General features: G+C 43.2%; 1 protein-coding gene and 1 long non-coding RNA gene across 2 annotated transcripts; one reads left to right on the top strand and one right to left on the bottom strand.

Annotated features, from left to right (window-relative positions):
• Window positions 1-3,273: 3,273 nt before the first annotated feature.
• LOC144039996 (uncharacterized) lies at window positions 3,274-7,067 on the bottom strand. The gene is made up of 2 exons (XR_013289598.1): window positions 6,788-7,067; window positions 3,274-4,906 (listed from the first exon to the last, which is right to left on the bottom strand). It is a non-coding gene; the product is annotated as an uncharacterized LOC144039996 (long non-coding RNA).
• Window positions 7,068-8,393: 1,326 nt separating this feature from the next.
• On the top strand, window positions 8,394-17,907 carry dap (death-associated protein). Its single transcript, XM_077554423.1, has 4 exons — window positions 8,394-8,618; window positions 9,479-9,578; window positions 14,928-14,970; window positions 15,573-17,907. The coding sequence occupies exons 1-4, from the start codon at window positions 8,564-8,566 to the stop codon at window positions 15,690-15,692; spliced, it is 318 nt and encodes a 105-aa protein (XP_077410549.1). The 5' UTR covers window positions 8,394-8,563; the 3' UTR covers window positions 15,693-17,907.
• The last annotated feature ends 1,088 nt before the right edge of the window (window positions 17,908-18,995 follow it).

Raw genomic sequence — 18,995 nt, 5'->3', positions numbered from 1 at the left:
CTCACCCTATCTCTAAGGGAGAGCCCGGCTACCCTGCGGAGGAAACTCATTTCGGCCGCTTGTATCCGGGATCTTGTTCTTTCGGTCACGACCCACAGCTCGTGACCATAGGTGAGGGTAGGAACGTAGATCGACCGGTAAATCGAGAGCTTCGCCTTTCGGCTCAGCTCCTTCTTCACCACAACGGACCGATACAGCGTCCGCATCACTGCAGACGCTGCACCGATCCGCCTGTCGATCTCCCGCTCTAACCTACCCTCACTCGTGAACAAGACCCCAAGATACTTGAACTCCTCCACTTGGGGCAGGACCTCCTCCCCGACCCGGAGAGGGCACTCCACCCTTTTCCGACTGAGGACCATGGTCTCGGATTTGGAGGTGCTGATCCTCATCCCAACCGCTTCACACTCGGCTGCGAACCGCTCCAGTGAGAGCTGGAGGTCACGGCTTGAAGAAGCCAACAGCACCACATCATCTGCAAAAAGCAGAGATGCAATGCTGAGGCCACCAAACCGGACCCCCTCAACGCCTCGGCTACGCCTAGAAATTCTGTCCATAAAAGTTATGAACAGAATCGGTGACAAAGGGCAACCTTGGCGGAGTCCAACCCTCACCGGAAACAAATTCGACTTACTGCCGGCAATGCGGACCAGACTCTGACATCGGTTGTACAGGGACCGAATGGCCCGTATCAGGGGGCTCGGTAACCCATACTCCCGAAGCACCCCCCACAGAACTCCCCGAGGTACACGGTCAAACGCCTTCTCCAAGTCCACAAAGCACATGTGGACTGGTTGGGCGAATTCCCACGCACCCTCGAGGATCCTGCTGAGGGTGTAGAGCTGGTCCACTGTTCCACGGCCGGGACGAAAACCACACTGCTCCTCCTGGATCCGAGATTCGACCTCCCGACGGACCCTCCTCTCCAGCACCCCTGAATAGACCTTACCTGGGAGGCTGAGGAGTGTGATCCCTCTAAAGTTGGAACACACCCTCCGGTCCCCCTTCTTAAAAAGGGGAACCACCACCCCGGTCTGCCAATCCAGAGGCACCGTCCCCGATGTCCACGCGATGCTGCAGAGACGTGTCAACCACGACAGCCCCACAACATCCAGAGCCTTCAGGAACTCCGGGCGGATCTCATCCACCCCCGAGGCCCTGCCACCGAGAAGCTTTCCAACCACCTCGGCGACTTCGACCACTGAGATAGGGGAGCCCACTTCAGAGTCCCCAGACCCTGCTTCCTCAAAGGAAGGCGTGTTGGTGGAATTGAGGAGGTCTTCGAAGTACTCTCCCCACCGGTTCACGACGTCCCGAGTCGAGGTCAACAGCACTCCGTCTCCACTATACACAGTGTTAACGGTGCACTGCTTTCCTCTCCTGAGACGCCGGATGGTGGACCAGAATTTCCTCGAAGCCGTCCGGAAGTCGTTTTCCATGGCCCCACCGAACTCCTCCCATGCCCGAGTTTTTGCCTCAGCGACTGCCAAAGCCGCATTCCGCTTGGCCAGCCGGTACCCGTCAGCAGCCTCCGGAGTCCCACAGGCCAAAAAGGCCCGATAGGACTCCTTCTTCAGCTTGACGGCATCCCTTACCGCTGGTGTCCACCAGCGGGTTCGAGGATTGCCGCCACGACAGGCACCAACCACCTTACGGCCACAGCTCCGATCGGCCGCCTCAACAATTGAAGCGCGGAACATGGTCCACTCGGACTCAATGTCCCCCGCCTCCCCCGGGACAATGGAGAAGCTCTGCCGGAGATGGGCGTTGAAACTCTTTCTGACAGGGGATTCTGCCAGACGTTCCCAGCAGACCCTCACAGTACGTTTGGGCCTGCCTGGTCGGACCGGCATCTTACCCCGCCATCGGAGCCAACACACCACCAGGTGGTGATCAGTTGACAGCTCCGCCCCTCTCTTAACCCGAGTGTCCAACACATACGGCCGCAAGTCCGATGACACGACTACAAAGTCGATCATCGAACTACGGCCTAGGGTGTCCTGGTGCCAGGTGCACATATGGACACTCTTGTGCTTGAACATGGTGTTCGTTATGGACAGTCCGTGGCGAGCACAGAAGTCCAGTAACAAAACACCACTCGGGTTTCGATCGGGGGGGCCATTCCTCCCAATCACGCCCCTCCAGGTCTCACTGTCATTACCCACGTGAGCGTTGAAGTCCCCCAGTAGAACGAGGGAGTCTCCAGGGGGTGCGCTCTCCAGCACACCCTCCAAGGACTCCAGAAAGGGTGGGTACTCTGAGCTGCTGTTCGGTGCATAAGCACAAACAACAGTCATGACCCGTCCCCCCACCCGAAGGCGGAGGGAGGCTACCCTCTCATTCACCGGGGTAAACCCCAACGTACAGGCGGCTAGCTGGGGGGCAATGAGTATGCCCACACCTGCTCTGCGCCTCTCACCGTGGGCAACTCCAGAGTGGAAGAGGGTCCAGCCCCTCTCGAGAGGATTGGTACCAGAACCCAAGCCGTGTGTGGAGGTGAGTCCGACTATATCTAGTCGGAACTTCTCAGCCTCGCACACCAGTTCGAGCTCCTTCCCTGTCAGAGAGGTGACATTCCATGTCCCCAGAGCTAGCTTCAGTAGCCGGGGGTCAGACCGCCAAGGCCCCCGCCTTTGGCTGCCACCCAACTCACTGCGCACCCGACCCCTTTGGCCCCTTCCACCGGTGGTGAGCCCATGGGAAGGGGGACCCACGTTGCCTTTTCGGGCTGTGCCCGGCCGGTCCCCATGGGTATAGGCCCGGCCACCAGACGCTCGCCTTCGAGCCCCACCTCCAGGCCTAGCTCCAGAGGGGGGCCCCGGTGACCCGCGTCCGGGCAAGGGAAACGAAAATCCAATGTTTGTACTCATCATTGGGGTCGTTTGAGCCATGCTTTGTCTGGTCCCTCACCTAGGACCTGTTTGCCTTGGGTGGCCCTACCAGGGGCATGAAGCCCCGGACAACATAGCTCCCAGGCTCATTGGGACACGCAAACCCCTCCACCACGATAAGGTGATGACTCACTTACAACAGTCTACAACAGAAAATATTTGACGAGTAGCAAATTGCCCGAAATAAAAATAATAATTGTTCCCCTGCCATCTACTGTAGTGAATGTGCAATTACACTTTTTTCTAGTACGGCCAAAAAATAGTCACACGCTCCAACCCTGGCATTGCACTTTTCCCACCCCACTATTTGAGGACTCTCTAAAGGAGTGACAGCTACGATGACATACAGTTGAACACCGCAATTACATGATGACCAGGTGGGTGAATTTCGCTGCAATTTTATTCCTCTACAGTTGAGTCATGAACAGCTGAGGTTATTGTGACAGTATTTCTCAGTTTTACAATAGATGTTGTCAACAATAACCAAGGTAACAGTACAAAAGTCCTCCACCTCAGATGATGAGCAGCACTGTTAACATCTTGATCATCTCCCAAACATCATTGATAAATGGGACCTTTGTGGCAACATGTAGTATGACTCTGCTTCGTATATCACTGTTCCTTTCTCTGATAAAAGCTAATGTACTTACATGGCATGGCAGTTAGGCATGTCGAAACACGATGTGGAAGCTTATATTTCACTTTGATGTCGGCATAGAGTGACAGCGCTCGGTTGTAGTCCGAGAGATGTTAATAGCAAGGAAATGCATAGCAATGGGCTGTTGTGGCCATATTTTCATGGGGACAGACTTACTGGACTCAATGATCATTCTTAAATCCTCCTCGACAGATAAACTGGGTCAGTAGGGTAGGACACAATGTAAATCCTAGAGCAATTCTGTATAAACTGCAGTGATTTAAGTAAAGTAAAAACACAAAGGATGGAACTGTACTGCAGCTGAGGTTCAAATCTAAGCTTTTTACCCAAATCCACCAGGCCATATAACAACAATTAATCCTGCTTTTTGGTACATAAACTTGTTTTTTTTATCTCAAAATTTTCTCTTTCATGTTTCCAAAGCCATTCCACATATTTTATCCAATTAACTTGAAACTGTGGGTGTTTATCTGACGATGTTCTAGATTAAAATTAAAAGCAAAACATTTTATTTTGCTGAAAGCTGTTGCTGTGGCGACGTGCTGTTTGCCAAGAAAAATGAAGCTGATTTTGACTGTCCTTACATTATGAAACTTTTGCACACTCATCACACCTGACAAAATAATCAATATTCTAATGGGTTTTGAAAATGGCTCAGTAGCGCCCCCTAAGGATGTTTTAATGAAGCAGCCCAAGTTGTATATTTCTTATTTCACCAAGATCTACGAGAAGTTTGAGGCATATGTAACAGCCTACAAAAAAGTCTCTTGGAGTTATATGCTAAATCTATCATGAAGTACGCCATTTGGAATTTTTTCCCCCAAAATTTGATCCCACTTTCAGCCTATTATAGAGGTCACATTTTAAAGAACTCCTAAAGATTGTATCCGATTGTCTTGAATCTGTGGGTGTTTCGTGTCAAAATAAAAGCAAAGATTTTCCAATGCTGTTGCCATGGCAATGTGATGTTTGCCATGATAAATTATGATGATTTTGGTGGTAACATGCGTACAAAGAGAATGAGTAGAACTTGATGCTGGGCAATTTGGTTTTCGAAATGTAAAGTATGCATTAATGCAAAATTAATAGAAGTACTTTTGGAGCTAGAATTAACCAGTTAATATTTGACTAAAATAAGATGCTACATGTTCTCATAACAGCTGGCAGCAGAAATCAGGGCACTCTTCACTCAAGCATAACTTTTCCCTTACTTGAAGCCTTTTTGAAAGGTTTTTGCTTCAAACATTTTTTGCTCTCAGGTTCTCACCCAGTCGACCCCCTTAGATGTGCATCCACTGCATTTTTTCTTCTTCTTTGACACTTGGAAGCAGTGCAGACAGCCTTTGATCACCAGCACCTTTAAGGTGGAATGAGGAGCACTTTAGTAAACAGACACTTATTTATGCATTCAGCAGATCTGAAACAGCATGTGGTTAGCATTCATAAGCAGCCATTTCCAGAGTTTAAGTGTCAATATTGACTATTATCTTGACTCTTTGTTTCATGGGCTGGTTTTCTGTTGCCATTGGTTCTGTACTGGGGATGACTAAAGAGAAGCATTTACAATCCATTTAGGACATTTATCAACTGAGCAAACTAGGAAATTGGCCGCCTAGAATGAGATTTTCACTTGTGTTGGGCCTAGGTGTTACCATGGTTCTGTTTTCAGAGCCGCGAGGCTGAACAGCATGGTGTAATGGGGGGGGGCAAAAACCTTGGAAGAAATAAAAATTCTGAACAAAACAGAAACTATCATTAAAAATAAAGCTGTTATTGGCTCATCACTGTCAACAAGAGGTGACTTTAATGTGTGTTTGGAGTGTGGTGCTGAGTGCAATTTCTCTCTATTGTTTTGATGACGTTTAGATTGCCGTTTGGAGCGGCAGTATTCACACAAGGTAATTAGTTTTGATTGCCAGCAGATCCCCATTTAATAACCGCCCTTTATTGTCTAGCTCAGTTCACCATTCTTTGGAGAATCAGCAGCAATCACTTGACTGTATTCCAATGTATGATCTTTTTCAAAACAGTCTTATTTTTTTTTTTTACAACAGGTTGTTCAAAGAAAAGCATACACAGAGAAACGTGCACAGCTGAATACAATCTGTTTGGTGTCACTGGTTGACTTTGAAGTTGTTCTAATTCACTGCTTTTCAACAGCTTTTCCCACAAGAAATCATTTAAAAGAAATACGGTAGACTACGTTTTTTTTTTCGAGGCTCAAACTGTCACCGTGACATCTTTATTTGCATGGAATGTAATATACATATATATATATATATATATATATATATATATATATATAAATTAAAAAAAAATTATTTGTTATATTACGCCCCCTCAAAAACATTATTTTTATAAATATATATATATATACGTGGCCCTAATACGCCGTCGTATATATGACATCCAAACATTCATGAGAAGTTAAACTTTACAGGTAGAACAAATTCCACACAGGATGTTAGCAATATGAGCTGAGATTCAAACCCAGAACCTTTGAAATATGCTGCCATAGAACCTCAGCTTGCATTGGGTCTGCAACATTAGGTCAGTAGAACTACATTTCCAGTGATTCTTAGACACAGAAGCGGGAAGTAGTTCTAGTTCCGGTATGACGTAAACACGCCTGTTAGTGATTAGCTGTAGTTAGGTTTGGCATATGAATTGCTATGACAATTGTATAATGCAAACAATTGGCTTGCTGATTGGACCAAAAGAAAATCTGTCTTTTGCACTCTTTACTTCTCTTTGTCTAGCACACACACACACACACACACACACGTGCACGGTCAGATATTGAACAGCCTATGCTGGAGATGCGTCTTGCCTATTCATGCATGTTAGTGCTGCTGCAGGAGAGCCAGCTGTCTCCCGCAGAGGTGCACAGGTCTGTGTCTACGTATGTGCGTGTGTAAGCCACCTGAGAAAATGCCGAAACTGACAGCAAAGCACCGTCTGCAGAGAAAACTTTAGAGCAATAACGGCTGCTTAACGGCTTCTGCTGCCACAGAAGAAGCAAGTACGGAGAAGCAAGCAGCTGCATATATACTGTATGTGGCACGCAAGAAATATAGAAACACCCACAAAAGGCAACGGAGAGAAGAGATCTTTCCACAGCTGTGTTGATGAGATGTTCAGTTCAGTTGAGAAGTATGTCCAAGGCATGATTTCATGCATTTGAGAGAGCACATACATGAGGGGGCATGAACCTGCCAGCTTGAGCAAAAGCATTCACCTGTGATGTCCTCATTCTGTCTCTCTCCAAGACGTCGACCGGGTGCCCCTCCTCTCCAAGGCCTTGACACACAAACACGCACGCGCGCACACACTCAGATATCAGCCATGGGCAGGTGTTGAGATCACTGACATCTGAAAAGGATTCCACCCAGGGCCGTATTAATGTGCGCCGTGGATTTACACTCGGAGTGAATGAATGCTCCCCGTGCTAAGTCACAAGTCTCTATGTGTACATCAGAGAGGAAAAGGTCATGGAGAAAATGGAGGGAGCACCCAAAATGACACATAAAGGAAGGCAGAGGTAATAGTGGCGCTTTATATGGAGCTCTGTGTTGCTTTTCTGCTTTGAGGACATCACAGACCATCCCTGCAGGGCACAAAGTGCTCACATCTGGAAAATGAGATGAAGTCAAACTCTACTTTCCTTCTGAGTGGCCACAATTGCGAATTGACACATTAAAGAATGGATGGGTAATCTTTTTCTTATTGGGGGGGAGGGGGATTTTTATACTAAAAGCAGAATCAAACTAACACACATTGCTTTGCTAATGAACATAAAGCGTGATGATGACTACGCAATGCCATACAAAACTCTTGACACTAGGCCACCATTAGATTTGTTGTCAATGCTATAATGATTGTTAGTTGTTTTTGGTTTGACACGGCATAATAAAAGAAAAAGTTTGACTTTTGCACATTTTGTATTTTTGACTGTATTCCAATAATTTGCTATGTTTTCATGGGCCTTTCGTTTATAGAGATGTTTACAGTAGGCTATGTGATTAATCAGAAGGTGCCACATGCATGTGTCAGTCAGGGCTGATTGATTGTACTGGTAAGTTAAAAAGAAAAGAAAAGAAAGTCTCTCACTCCTTGAAGTACTCCCTGCTGATGTGTTGTCAGTAAAAATCACATCATAATCAACTTGTCGTGTTGAATCAGATTTAATTCAAAAAATATTAACATATAATAGGACACTGTTCCCAGTTCAGACTGTGTCCTGACCTGCATGTGAACTCCTGGCCTTTTGATTTGTTGTCAGGAACTCTCTTCAGGGGACATTCAAGCACTTCTTCCAATTTAGGTCCAATATTTTGTCAAGACTGTCACTAACATCTTTGCTTGCAATTCTCAGCTATATCCATTGGTACATTTATTTTCATTAATGAACCACTTTAAGCTGATGCTGAGCCAGAATAAAGTAAAATTGCAAGGCAGCTTTATTTATAAAGCGCATTTCATACATAATTAATGTATCTCAATGTGCTTTATGATTAAAATCATTTTAAAACAAAGGTCAAAACACATTTAGAAATAGTCACAAATAAACAACAGCTTACTAATATTACTCAAGAAAAAGTTTTTTTTCTTCTTTCTTTTTTTAATGCATTAAAGACATTATTCATAGGTATGGGGGGTAATGGAGGGAGCATAGCTTTCAACCTGGATTCAAACAAAAAACAAGAACTTCAAAATCGTTATGTTGTTAATTTTTTAGTAAACTATTTACACATTATTTAGAATTTAGATAACATTAACGACTGCGAATCTGTTAACACATCATTCCAAATAAAGTTATGCCACGTTTACGTCGTGACGTCATGACGCGCGCTGGACCCGTGACGCCATGACGCATCGTTCCCAAACAATCCTCGGGAAAAAGCCACGTTGACGACTCCAGACTGGTGTCCTGTCCTGAATTTGGGTCAGAAGCAAGCGAGAAGAAGCCAGTGTACGCTGCGAGTTGGCGTCGACACACTTTGGAGCCTGAAGTATGTCGTCTCCACCGAAAGAAAAGCTCGACACCAGAGGTGGACACCCTCCTGCAGGTAAAGCTACTACTGTTTTTATTTACAGCCTTCCTTCGCATCTCAAGGCCTAATGTTTCTACGTTGTTAATGCCAAATGTCTTGCAATGCTCCTAAAAAGCCATACACACCTAAAAGGTATCACCAATATACTACTGACAACCTTATTTTTGTTTTTGTGGTCGACAATGTACGCAGTTAGTGTTGCTAATGTTGCACGATTGCACTTCCGGCTAGAGGAATGATGCCCTATTGGCGTCTCAAAACACAGTGTGGTCATTTTTAAAGATGGCTTTAATATTTAGAGGGTTATGACAAGCGTGCAGTGGCAGCCCGATGGTGACGTGGAGGTCAGTGAGTGGGGAGGCGCATGGGCAGATAACGTGTACGTGGACAGGCCACGACGGCCTTGCAGCAATTGCACTGATAACGCACTCAGATAAGGTGACGTTCCACAATGTCAGCCCTTTGAGCACCTCTGAGTTCAAAGGTGAATATTAAGTACGATTTTCTACAATGCACATGCTAATAGTTTAAAATCTCCCAACTCGGCAAATCCTGTATCCTGCATGAAGGGGGTGCTCACCCGGCAACTTGCATTAATTATATTGATAATGACAGCATTAATATTCTGCCACAATGCATTTAATATCATACATGCTACACACAAAAACTTACATTTTACCCAAAAATCGCAAATAGGTTGAGTTTTTCCACAAATATGTGGAGGATAATTTCCAAAAAGAGAATCTGTAAATGGGTGAATTTGCAAAAGCCAAACCACAAGTACAGTATGTCAGTATGTTAGCCCACAGGAGTAATGAGGTCTAATCACACGTAGTAATAATGTCCTCTCGACTAAACACATCTGTGTGTTGCAGTAAAGGCCGGAGGTATGAGGATAGTGCAGAAGCACCAACCGACTGCTACTCCGGAACCTCCACCAAAAGATGACGATGAGGAGGAGTATGTGAGCAGTAGGTGAGCCTGACTAAACTGTACATAACAGACTGACTGACTTCCTCTACAAGTTATTAATTTTCTGCACAGAGTGGTTGGAAATTACACTTTTACACTAGAATAACCATGGCTTGGTTTATTTTTTTATATAACATTACCCAAACAAGCTCAAAGTACATATTCTAACTTATATTTTTCCTCCTTCCACAATTTTTGTTTGTAACAGTGAATTCCCATTTGCAACTGCAAATTTAAAGCGGGTGCAGATGGTATATTCACATTCCGCATTATCAGGTTGTGTGGTGATGAGAGCTGACAACCGGTGCACAGCAGAGAGCTTTACCATCAGTCCAGTAATTTTATGCACATTTTTCGGTCACACCAAATTACATGCACTCATTGCCCACAGCATTAGGTACACCTGCGCAATCGAATAAAATATTAACAATTCTGCCTCCATAAAGATGGAAATGCTAACTTTTGATTGACACGGTCAAGAGGTATTCATATAACAATGTGTTATTGCACTTGGTTGTAGTTTGCATAAACTGCATCTTTCAGAGAGCCGTTACTATAACGTATATAATAGATATATAAAATATATAAAAGAATCTGTGAAGTGGAAGATACAACACATATTTTATGAGAGAAATATGTTTAAAGTACCACTGATTGTCACACCCACCTAAGTAGGGCGAAATTCGTTCTCCGCATTTGACCCATCCCTTGAGTAAACGTCACAAATTGATTATTTATTTTTGGTTGCACCACATGATAATTCATAAATTGGGCATCATTGTCAATGACCCATAAACACTTTGAAGAATGCTAATGTCAAGAAGGTCATGTGTGCAGCACATTAGCCTATTTGCCAGCTTCTGATGTGCAACTCGTACTCAAATTTGCACATTCGCTGAATTTACTGATTAATTATTTTACTGCCAAAAACGTTAAATGATGTTTAGTAAAAACCTACGGAGGAGCGCCAAAGACGTTAACTCTTTTACTGCCAAAGACGTTAAATGACGTTCTGCAAAAACCTACGGAGGAGCGCCAAAGACGTTAAAAGACGTCCTCCCATTTTTTTTTATTTTTACTCACTAGAGGGCAGCGATGACTCTCTTTTGACAAGATCAGGTGGGCGTCAGTAGAGGCGGAGCTAGAGCGTTGAGCAGGAGATCAGAATGGAAAACAAAGGAAAAATGGCGGCCGGTCGCGAGGAGCTAACGCCAGAGCTGTTTTTTTCAAAGACCAAAAGCATCGCTAAAAAAGCACATTGTTGATGACGATGATGAAGATGATGGTGACTCCGTGGTTGGAAAGCATTGACGCGGCAGTAGAAGACGTTAGATGGAGCTAGATGGAGGAGGGAACGGGCAATGGCGAGCGTTTGCAAGCAGCTCTACACTTACAAGACGAAAGGCATCGACCAACGCTAAAATAGTACATTGATATCGATGATGATGAAGGTGAATCCGAGCTTGACGGCGAAATTGGAACCGCTGATGCGGCGGCTATGACGGTGTCGTAACGCGGAGCGCAACCGAGCACGCACAGGCGGACGTTCGATCGGACGACGGAGAGTGCCCCAAGTCCAATGCATATTCATCGGAGGAAGTGTGTACAGTCTGCTACTTGCTTTTTATTCCCCGGAAAAAAAGGCCGTCAAGAAAGTGTAACGTTTGCACGCAAAACGGACCAATGTGAAAGTGAAAGTAAACTGTTGTGCGAGTCCTGGCGTCTCCTTGCACGCAGGAGACCGTTACAAAAGGAAAAACTGTATTTGAAACATCCACATAATTGTAAATAGTACCACAGTTGCACACATTTGTAAATAGTTTGCGAAATTGTTTTGTCAAATTGTTACACTGTTGAATGGAAATAAACGTATTTTGCAATCAAAAAACACTTTTTCATTGTTGGTGAAAGCGTTTTACGGAAGTAAAGCACTATTTAGGTGTTTGTGGCATCATTCATGGACAAATAGAAGTGTACAATTCACTAGAGTGCATGAAATAACATCGTTTCACAAAAAGCTCTTTTTCTCCGTTTTTTGTTTCAAAAGAGAGAATTTCGGTGAAAGTAACCATTTTCTATTGTTGATTACTGAAGAACGGAATAAGGTAGAAACAAACTTTTTTTTTTCTGATGAAAGCTGAGAGTCCAATCTTTCATTTGGTAGTATGTGTGTTTCCATAGTCCAAACACAACATTTTCTGTGGACCTTGAAAGATCACTCAAAATGCTTAAATCGGCTGGCACTGGCGACAACCCGTTTTTGAAAACGTCTGGCAGTCAAAGAGTTAAAAGACGTTCACCAAGTTTTTTTTTTTTTTTTTTTTTTATGGGGGGGGGGGAAACGGGTGGAGGAAAGCCTTGGCCAGCTGTGCTGAAAGTATCAAGCAGATCTAGTTAGTTTAATGCCTATTTTTAGCCCCTAGATGGCAGCGATGACTCTCTTTGGACAAGATTGGGTAGGCGTCAGTAGAAGACGTGAGGCGGAGCTAGAGTGTTGAGGGGACAATGGCTGAGGAAGCCATAATGGCGACCGGTTGCAAGCAGCTCACGCTTGAGCATTTTTTTTCAAAGACGAAAAGCATCAACCAATGCTAAAGAGCACATTGATGACGACGACGATGATGATGATGGTGACTCCGAGGTTGACGCCGAAGTTGGAAGCGTTGACGCGGCGGCTATGATCACGTCATAAAGCCTCACCGGCTAGCGATGCTAACGCCGGAAAACGCGGAGCACAACCGAGCACGCTCAGGCGGACGTTCAATCGGACGACGAAGAGTGCCCCGAGTCCAATGCATATTCATCGGAGGAGTGGGTACAGTCTGATCACGGAGAAGACACTGGTTATGGACTACGATGCCACTATGAATGGAGTGGATAAGATGGCTCAACCACCCGGTATAGGAACTGAAGGACATGAGGAAGCCAGACGTAACACCACCGTAACGTCACCGTATCATGATCTTGACTTGATGGCAACATGGCCAAACACACACTGCAGTATATACTTGCTATTCCCCGGGAAAAAAAGCCAGCAAGAAAGTGTAGCGTCTGCACGCTAAGGGGCCATCGCAGTGAAACTAATCTGTTGTGCAAATCCTGCTGCGTCGCCTTGCACGTAGGGGAGTGTTACAAAAAGAAAAACTGTATTTGAAACATCCACATAATTGTAAACAGTACCACAGTTGCACACATTTGTAAATAGTTTGTGAAATTGTTTTGTCAAATTGTTACACTGTTGAATGTAAATAAACATATTTTGCTATCAAAAAACACTTTTTCATTGTTGGTGGTAGTGTTTTACAGAAGTAAAGCACTGTTTAGGTGTTTATGGCATCATTCATGGAAAACAAAAAGGTCTCAAATTCACTAGAGTGCATGAAATAATATCGTTTCACAAAAAGCTTGATTTCTCCGTTTTTTGTTTCAAAACAGAGCATTTGGGTGAAACTAACCATTTTCTATTGTTGATTACTGAAAAACGGAATAAGGTAGAAACAAACTTATTTTTCTGATGAAAGATGAGAGTCCAATCTTTCATTTGATAGTATGTGTGTTTCCATAGTCCAAACACAAAATTTTCTGTGGACCTTGAAAGATCAGTCAAAATGCTTAAATCGGCTGGCACTGACGGCATCCCTTTTCTGAAAACGTCTGGCAGTCAAAGAGTTAATCCTAACTAAATACTTATAATTTGCCATTATGTTAAGTCTATGTTCTTGATTTGTGCTGTTGAGCAAGCGGAATAGATTTTACTTTTGTTACTTTTTACCAATATAAACAGACACCTGGTGTCCACAAACATAGTTGTTGTTTTTTCTTTGAATTCTGTGAAATACAGTATTTATCTTTGTCCACAAAAAGTTGGTTTAAAGCCATAGTTGCACTCCATCAGTAAAACTCTTACCCCAACTGTTCCCTCCATGAGTCACACTGATAGACGTCTAGCAGGTGGCTAGTGGTTAAATTTCACATCAGCTGCGGCCAGTCAAGCGTTGTAGTCAAGGGAGCACCTGCCGCAACCAATCTCGCCCAGATGGACAGATGGGGTGAAGGGAGGTGGAGAGATGGCGAGCCGTGTTTACATGAGAGATGAGGAGGAAAGTTGAGGATGGGCGTGCAGTCAGAACAACACAAAGGTCATGTCTGTGTTGAAAACATGTTACAGAAACGAAGAGTTAGCCATATATGTTGTGTTTTTTTTTATCAGATGAATTCAGATTAACCTTGTGATACCGACCCCCCCCCCCCCCCCCCCTTAGAGTTTCTGTGGTAAAAGTAAAAGTTAAGTGGGGAGACGCAGACAAATGAAGAAAATGCAACATGCATCAGTTTCCATGGCAACCATCTCCCTGCTCACGGCAACAAACTTTGTGCACTGCTCAAGCGCGGGGAGATGGGTGGGTCGGTGAGTTGGCGCTTACAAAGATGCGTATTTAATAACATGTTTCACTCTCTGAACCGAGTGTGGAATTAACATTCTGACTTCTTGTCTCACCTTCAGACTCCTCACTCCCTCACTCTTTCCCTCCTGAGGCACAGGTCTGCAGTATTTCTTACAGCTCTCTGCTTCCCCCTGCTGGCTGTGCACACCAGCTTTCAGTCAAGAAAAATGTCCTGAAGAAATTGTTTTCAATTGCTGTAAAACTGTATATCAAAAATCTTAACATAAAATGGCTTCCTTTAGCTTGCCGACAACCTGAATCGGTTTTAAGATCTGTAAAAAGTTCCTCATATTTTATACTTGAATATAAGATATACATTAACCTTGCTAAGTATTTTATTAACTTCTTCCTTTGTGCTAGCCTTTGAGGTGATTTTTGAAGGTGGTCACCATAAGCGCGGGGTGACGACGCTGTAAAATTAGATGGTGGCGCTCGTTTGTCACGTCAAGGTCGAGCCGCGCGCTCGCTTGGTTCGTCTCTCCCTCTGCCGCAATCCCTTTCTTTTTGTCTATGCTCGCCCACCTCCACCCTCGTTTCCTCCCCTCTGACGAGCCATTATTATTGTTATGAAGGTGTTTGGCTCCATTACGTCCTTCTCTGCCCTTTCGCCTCCCTTAGGTCTGACGAATGCAAAGGAAGTAGACTTAAAAAAAAGAAGGTTTAGCTGCATTGCTTGGCGTAAGGTGGCCTCAGGCACAGTTCTTGTCTCCTCGACATACCTCCTTTTTTTTTCTTTCTTTTTTTAACTTATTTTTGTAACTCCACTTTGTAACTATAACCCTCTTAGGCCTTTCAGATGATTAGATTGCACACATACACAAACTAAAAATCATTAGCATGAGTTTTGTGCGTTGTGTAGTTCTTTTTCTTAACAACTAACTTGTTTTTTCCTCTCATTTATTTTCAGTCCACCCAAGGTCCCAGTGATTGTATCTGGAGTGGTTACCAAGGTAACACACACTTACTCAGACATTTAATGTAGTGGAAATATAAGCGTTCAAAATAATACATTGTTTGTCTTGAATCGAACAAAAGGAAAGTCTACCTCGACTAACATAAATCAGGATTTATTCATGTAACAATATATTTTAATGGTGGTGGGGGGGTAATATCAGAAAATTCACAAGTGACAAACTACAAATATGCATGGACTGTAGTTTTATATGGTAATATCACCATTTACAATAAAAAATAATAGAAATAACAATAATAAAAGTCATATATGTACATTTTAGTATAAATTACATGTTTTTGTGTGGGGAAATCTGAGTGAATGATAACGAGGAAAGAATCTGTGAAGTGGAAGATACAACACATATTTTATGAGAGAAATATGTTTAAAGTACCACTGATTGTCACACCCACCTAAGTAGGGCGAAATTCGTTCTCCTTGAGGGAGCGGTGAGCAGCAGCAGGAGTCACGCTCGGGAATCATTTGGTGATCTAACCCCCCAATTCCAAGCCTTAATGCTGAGTGTCAAGCAGGAGGCAAATTCTAATGAATGTTACAACCTCACCTGCTTCTGACATGCCTTTGGCTGACTGCATTCAGGGCGATAAGGACTTCACCCCGGCTGCTGCCCAGGTGGCGCACCAGAAGCCCCAGCCTGGCATCCCCAAGCTGCCCCCCTCTCAGCACATCAACCAGCACATCCATCAGCCCCGCAAGTGAGCTGGAAGCTCGCCGCGCTGTGGCCATGCTAACTCCACCAGTCGGCCTTCCCCAATTGAACACAATTCCCCGCTAGGCACAGATATCCTTTAATCGATCGGTTGTTTGTTTGTTTTTGTTTACTGTTGTATGATGTGGAATTTGTTTGCAACAGAAGCCTAATAACGGTATGGCCACACTTGTATCTGCCCTGCATTGGTGCTGCACTAATAGTTGTGCCCTTTTGTCTCCTTTACTTAAAATTGATATTTTTGAAAGTCATAATATCGATATTTACTACAGTAATTTCTGAAGTACAAGCCGCTACTTTTTTCACTTGCATTCGACCTTGTGGCTAACACAAAGGTGCGGCTTATCTATCAGATCACAAGGGGGGCGCACTATAAAGGAAGCGCAAGAGCGTCAGGCAGAGCAAAACAAACCAAGTGAGCCTAAATACAGTAGGAGAGACAGAACGAGAGTGAGACAATTTGCGCCCTCATTATGGAAAAGAAAGTTGCGGTAACATTAAAACACTTGCGGCTTACAGTCGGGTGTGGCTTGTGTGTAACAAACTCGAGTAGTCCCTAAATTTAGCTAGCGCGCCTTATAGTCCAGAAATTACTGTATATAATCAATCAACACAGTACAGCTAGGTATTGATTCTAATCTATTCTCAATCGATTTGATTTCAATTCACAAGAGTTTAGTTCAATTCATTTTTTTCCGATTTAATTCACTTCACTTCAATCCAATATCAATTAATTATGAAACATCAAGTCTTCTTAAATATTAAGGACTAGATAAAAACTCCACAAACATTAAATTCCAAATAAAATTTTGCAGAGGAAGTAACTGGTTAAATGATTTAGTGTTATAATCACTCAAGAGTTGCACAAACATTGGCATCAGCGAGGATGAGATAAAAATATTTTCATAATTCTAATTCAATAATTGTAAATATAAATTAAAAATATTCTTAATTGTCTTAAAGTACAAGTAGTCAGGTTTTTCATAAACGTAAGAAAATACTTTTAAGTTCATGTGAACAGTAAATGTCAAGAACAGTAAGATAAAAAAAAAGCCCCTTAAAATTCCATTTTTTTATAAATTTATGGGGAAAAGATATTAAAATAATTGATTCATTGTTTTGTTAATTGATATCAGGTTCAAAAAGGAAAATCGATTCAATATCGATTATTAGACTTTTTAAACCCAGCCCTACAACACAGTAACAGTCAGGTAATTAAGACCACTGAAGTAACTAATTAATATGACGGAAGACCTTGTACATGCTTGACAAACAAAGAGCCTAACAGCAAATTAGAGATCAACTTTTTTTTTTTAAATAACAATATAATAAAAAGAAAATCAAAGTGATTTGATTGAAGAAAAAATAAATCTATATTGTCATACCCAGGCTGTTGCCACATTGCACGTGGGCCACAAAAAAGAAAAAGGAGCGAGCATTATAACCAATAAACATTCCAGAAATGCACCCACTAATTGGTTGGGTCCTAATTAAGGCAAGAATCCTTTGAACTGAATTATTCGTCTGTGTCCTAAAATAATATGGTATCAACTGCTTAGTTAGCTGCTTGATGTGAGGTGTCAAGGGTATTATTCTATACTGTAACAAAGCAAATCTTAATGCAGTTCACTCTCTAGCTTTTGCGTCCGCCTCATAACTGTAATGTTACAATTGTGATGCACATGCAACCTGCTTCAAAGATAATCCAGCAGTGCCTGTTAACAACCTGCACCATACTGTTTTATGTTTCTTGTATTTCAGCAGCTAATAAAGCCAAATCCCTTGCGAGTGTATGTTGTATATCAAAAGCAAAAGGGGATGCTTGCTGTTTTGTTTTTTGTTTTGTTTTGCTTTCATTTCAGCTTTAACATAGCAGGGTCTAACAAGTATAACAAGCCAAGCAAAGCCCTGTCGCCAAAAAACAGCAAATATGTAAATTGAAGGTAACAATTACAGGAAAAAAACAACACTTTTAACATTCCATCCATCTTCTGTATTTAAAACATATCAAGACACACCATCCACTTACACTGATTTGTCACAGCATTTATATTCAGGAAGTAAAAGACATCCTCTTTGCCAAGAATTACAAACCATTTCCTTTTAATTCAAGATGAAGAATTTTATTATTGTTGTCTTCGTTTCAACTGGAGTTTGGTATTGGTTGTGGTTGTCTTATTAAATAAAGATATAGATTATCTTAAATTGGCTGGGTTTTTTTTTCATTATTTGAGTTAATTAAAGAGTAAAACAAAAAAAATTCATGTCTGGAGGCTCGTTTATTATTACTCTGCAAATAAGTGTGTCCCGTGGTGAATTGACACTCACAGAGGGATGAGGGCTCAGCTGGTGTTTTGGAAAAGAAACAAGCCAAGAGATGTCCACTTCCCCCCAAAGCCACACACACACAAATAAGTGTGCACACCAGGTGTTATTTCATGTAATCCATCTTTACACATGCATCTGCAAGCAGGTGTCTTGTCAGCTCGCATTAACCCAATAAAGAAGCCAGCGCAATATAACTTGGTATGAGCCAGATTCAGCCAGCCGAAACACCAAATTACAGCTGACACAACCTCCCTCGTTGTGTGGAGAAGCACACCCACACTACCTGGGAAATGCACCACATTTTCTTTGACTGGGATGCATATTAATAGCATACATCTAGGCCCCGTCCAGACGGAAGCAAAGCCGGCTACGTTCCTCAAACAAATCTTGTACACACAGAAGCATTTCAAGACTTGCGTGTTTCCAAAAAAAGACGCTGAGGACGTTTAACAGCTGTAATGTATATGCCAAGTCTGGAGTGGCGCTGTAGCGCATCCACAGGGAGTTAACGGGAAGCGTAGAAGAAGAATCAGCAAAGAAGACAAACACTTTTTTTTCCCCCTAACTACAGTGTATATTGCAATCAGAACAAACATGGCTTTGCATGTATCAAAACAACATGAAAAAGACAAACACAGGAGAAGTGACAATGGCGGGTGATTCAAGTACAACATCGCTTGTTGAACGTTGGAATAAAGAAGCAAAATAAGTTGCTGCAAAAGCATAAGGAAGGAGACTGCGCAAAACGACTACGACATCCGCCATTGTTGTCAGACTGACAGTTCGCGCGCAATCACGCGAGAATTGGCGCATACGTCATCAGTCGAGCTGCGATCATTACGTCATCACTGGAGGAGTATCCTGCATAAGGTGTCCAGATGGACGTGTACAGGGCGCGTTTTCAAAAGTGATCGGTTTCAAGCTCCGAAACCGCAACGTCGTGTGAACGAACGGCTTAAATGGTA

Source organism: Vanacampus margaritifer, chromosome 20, assembly GCF_051991255.1.
Source record: "Vanacampus margaritifer isolate UIUO_Vmar chromosome 20, RoL_Vmar_1.0, whole genome shotgun sequence".
Taxonomy (NCBI): Eukaryota; Metazoa; Chordata; class Actinopteri; order Syngnathiformes; family Syngnathidae; genus Vanacampus; species Vanacampus margaritifer.
The sequence above is the reverse complement of the archived record's forward strand: the minus strand, read 5'-3'. Positions and strand labels throughout refer to the sequence as shown.

Bases quoted from the DNA above. Each gene is read 5' to 3' on its own strand.
- dap (XM_077554423.1), top strand. From the start codon at position 8,564: ATGTCGTCTCCACCGAAAGAAAAGCTCGACACCAGAGGTGGACACCCT. The intron at 8,619-9,478 runs GTAAAGCTACTA...TGTGTGTTGCAG, and splicing joins AGGTGGACACCCTCCTGCAG to TAAAGGCCGGAGGTATGAGG. The intron at 14,971-15,572 runs GTAACACACACT...GACTGCATTCAG, and splicing joins TATCTGGAGTGGTTACCAAG to GGCGATAAGGACTTCACCCC.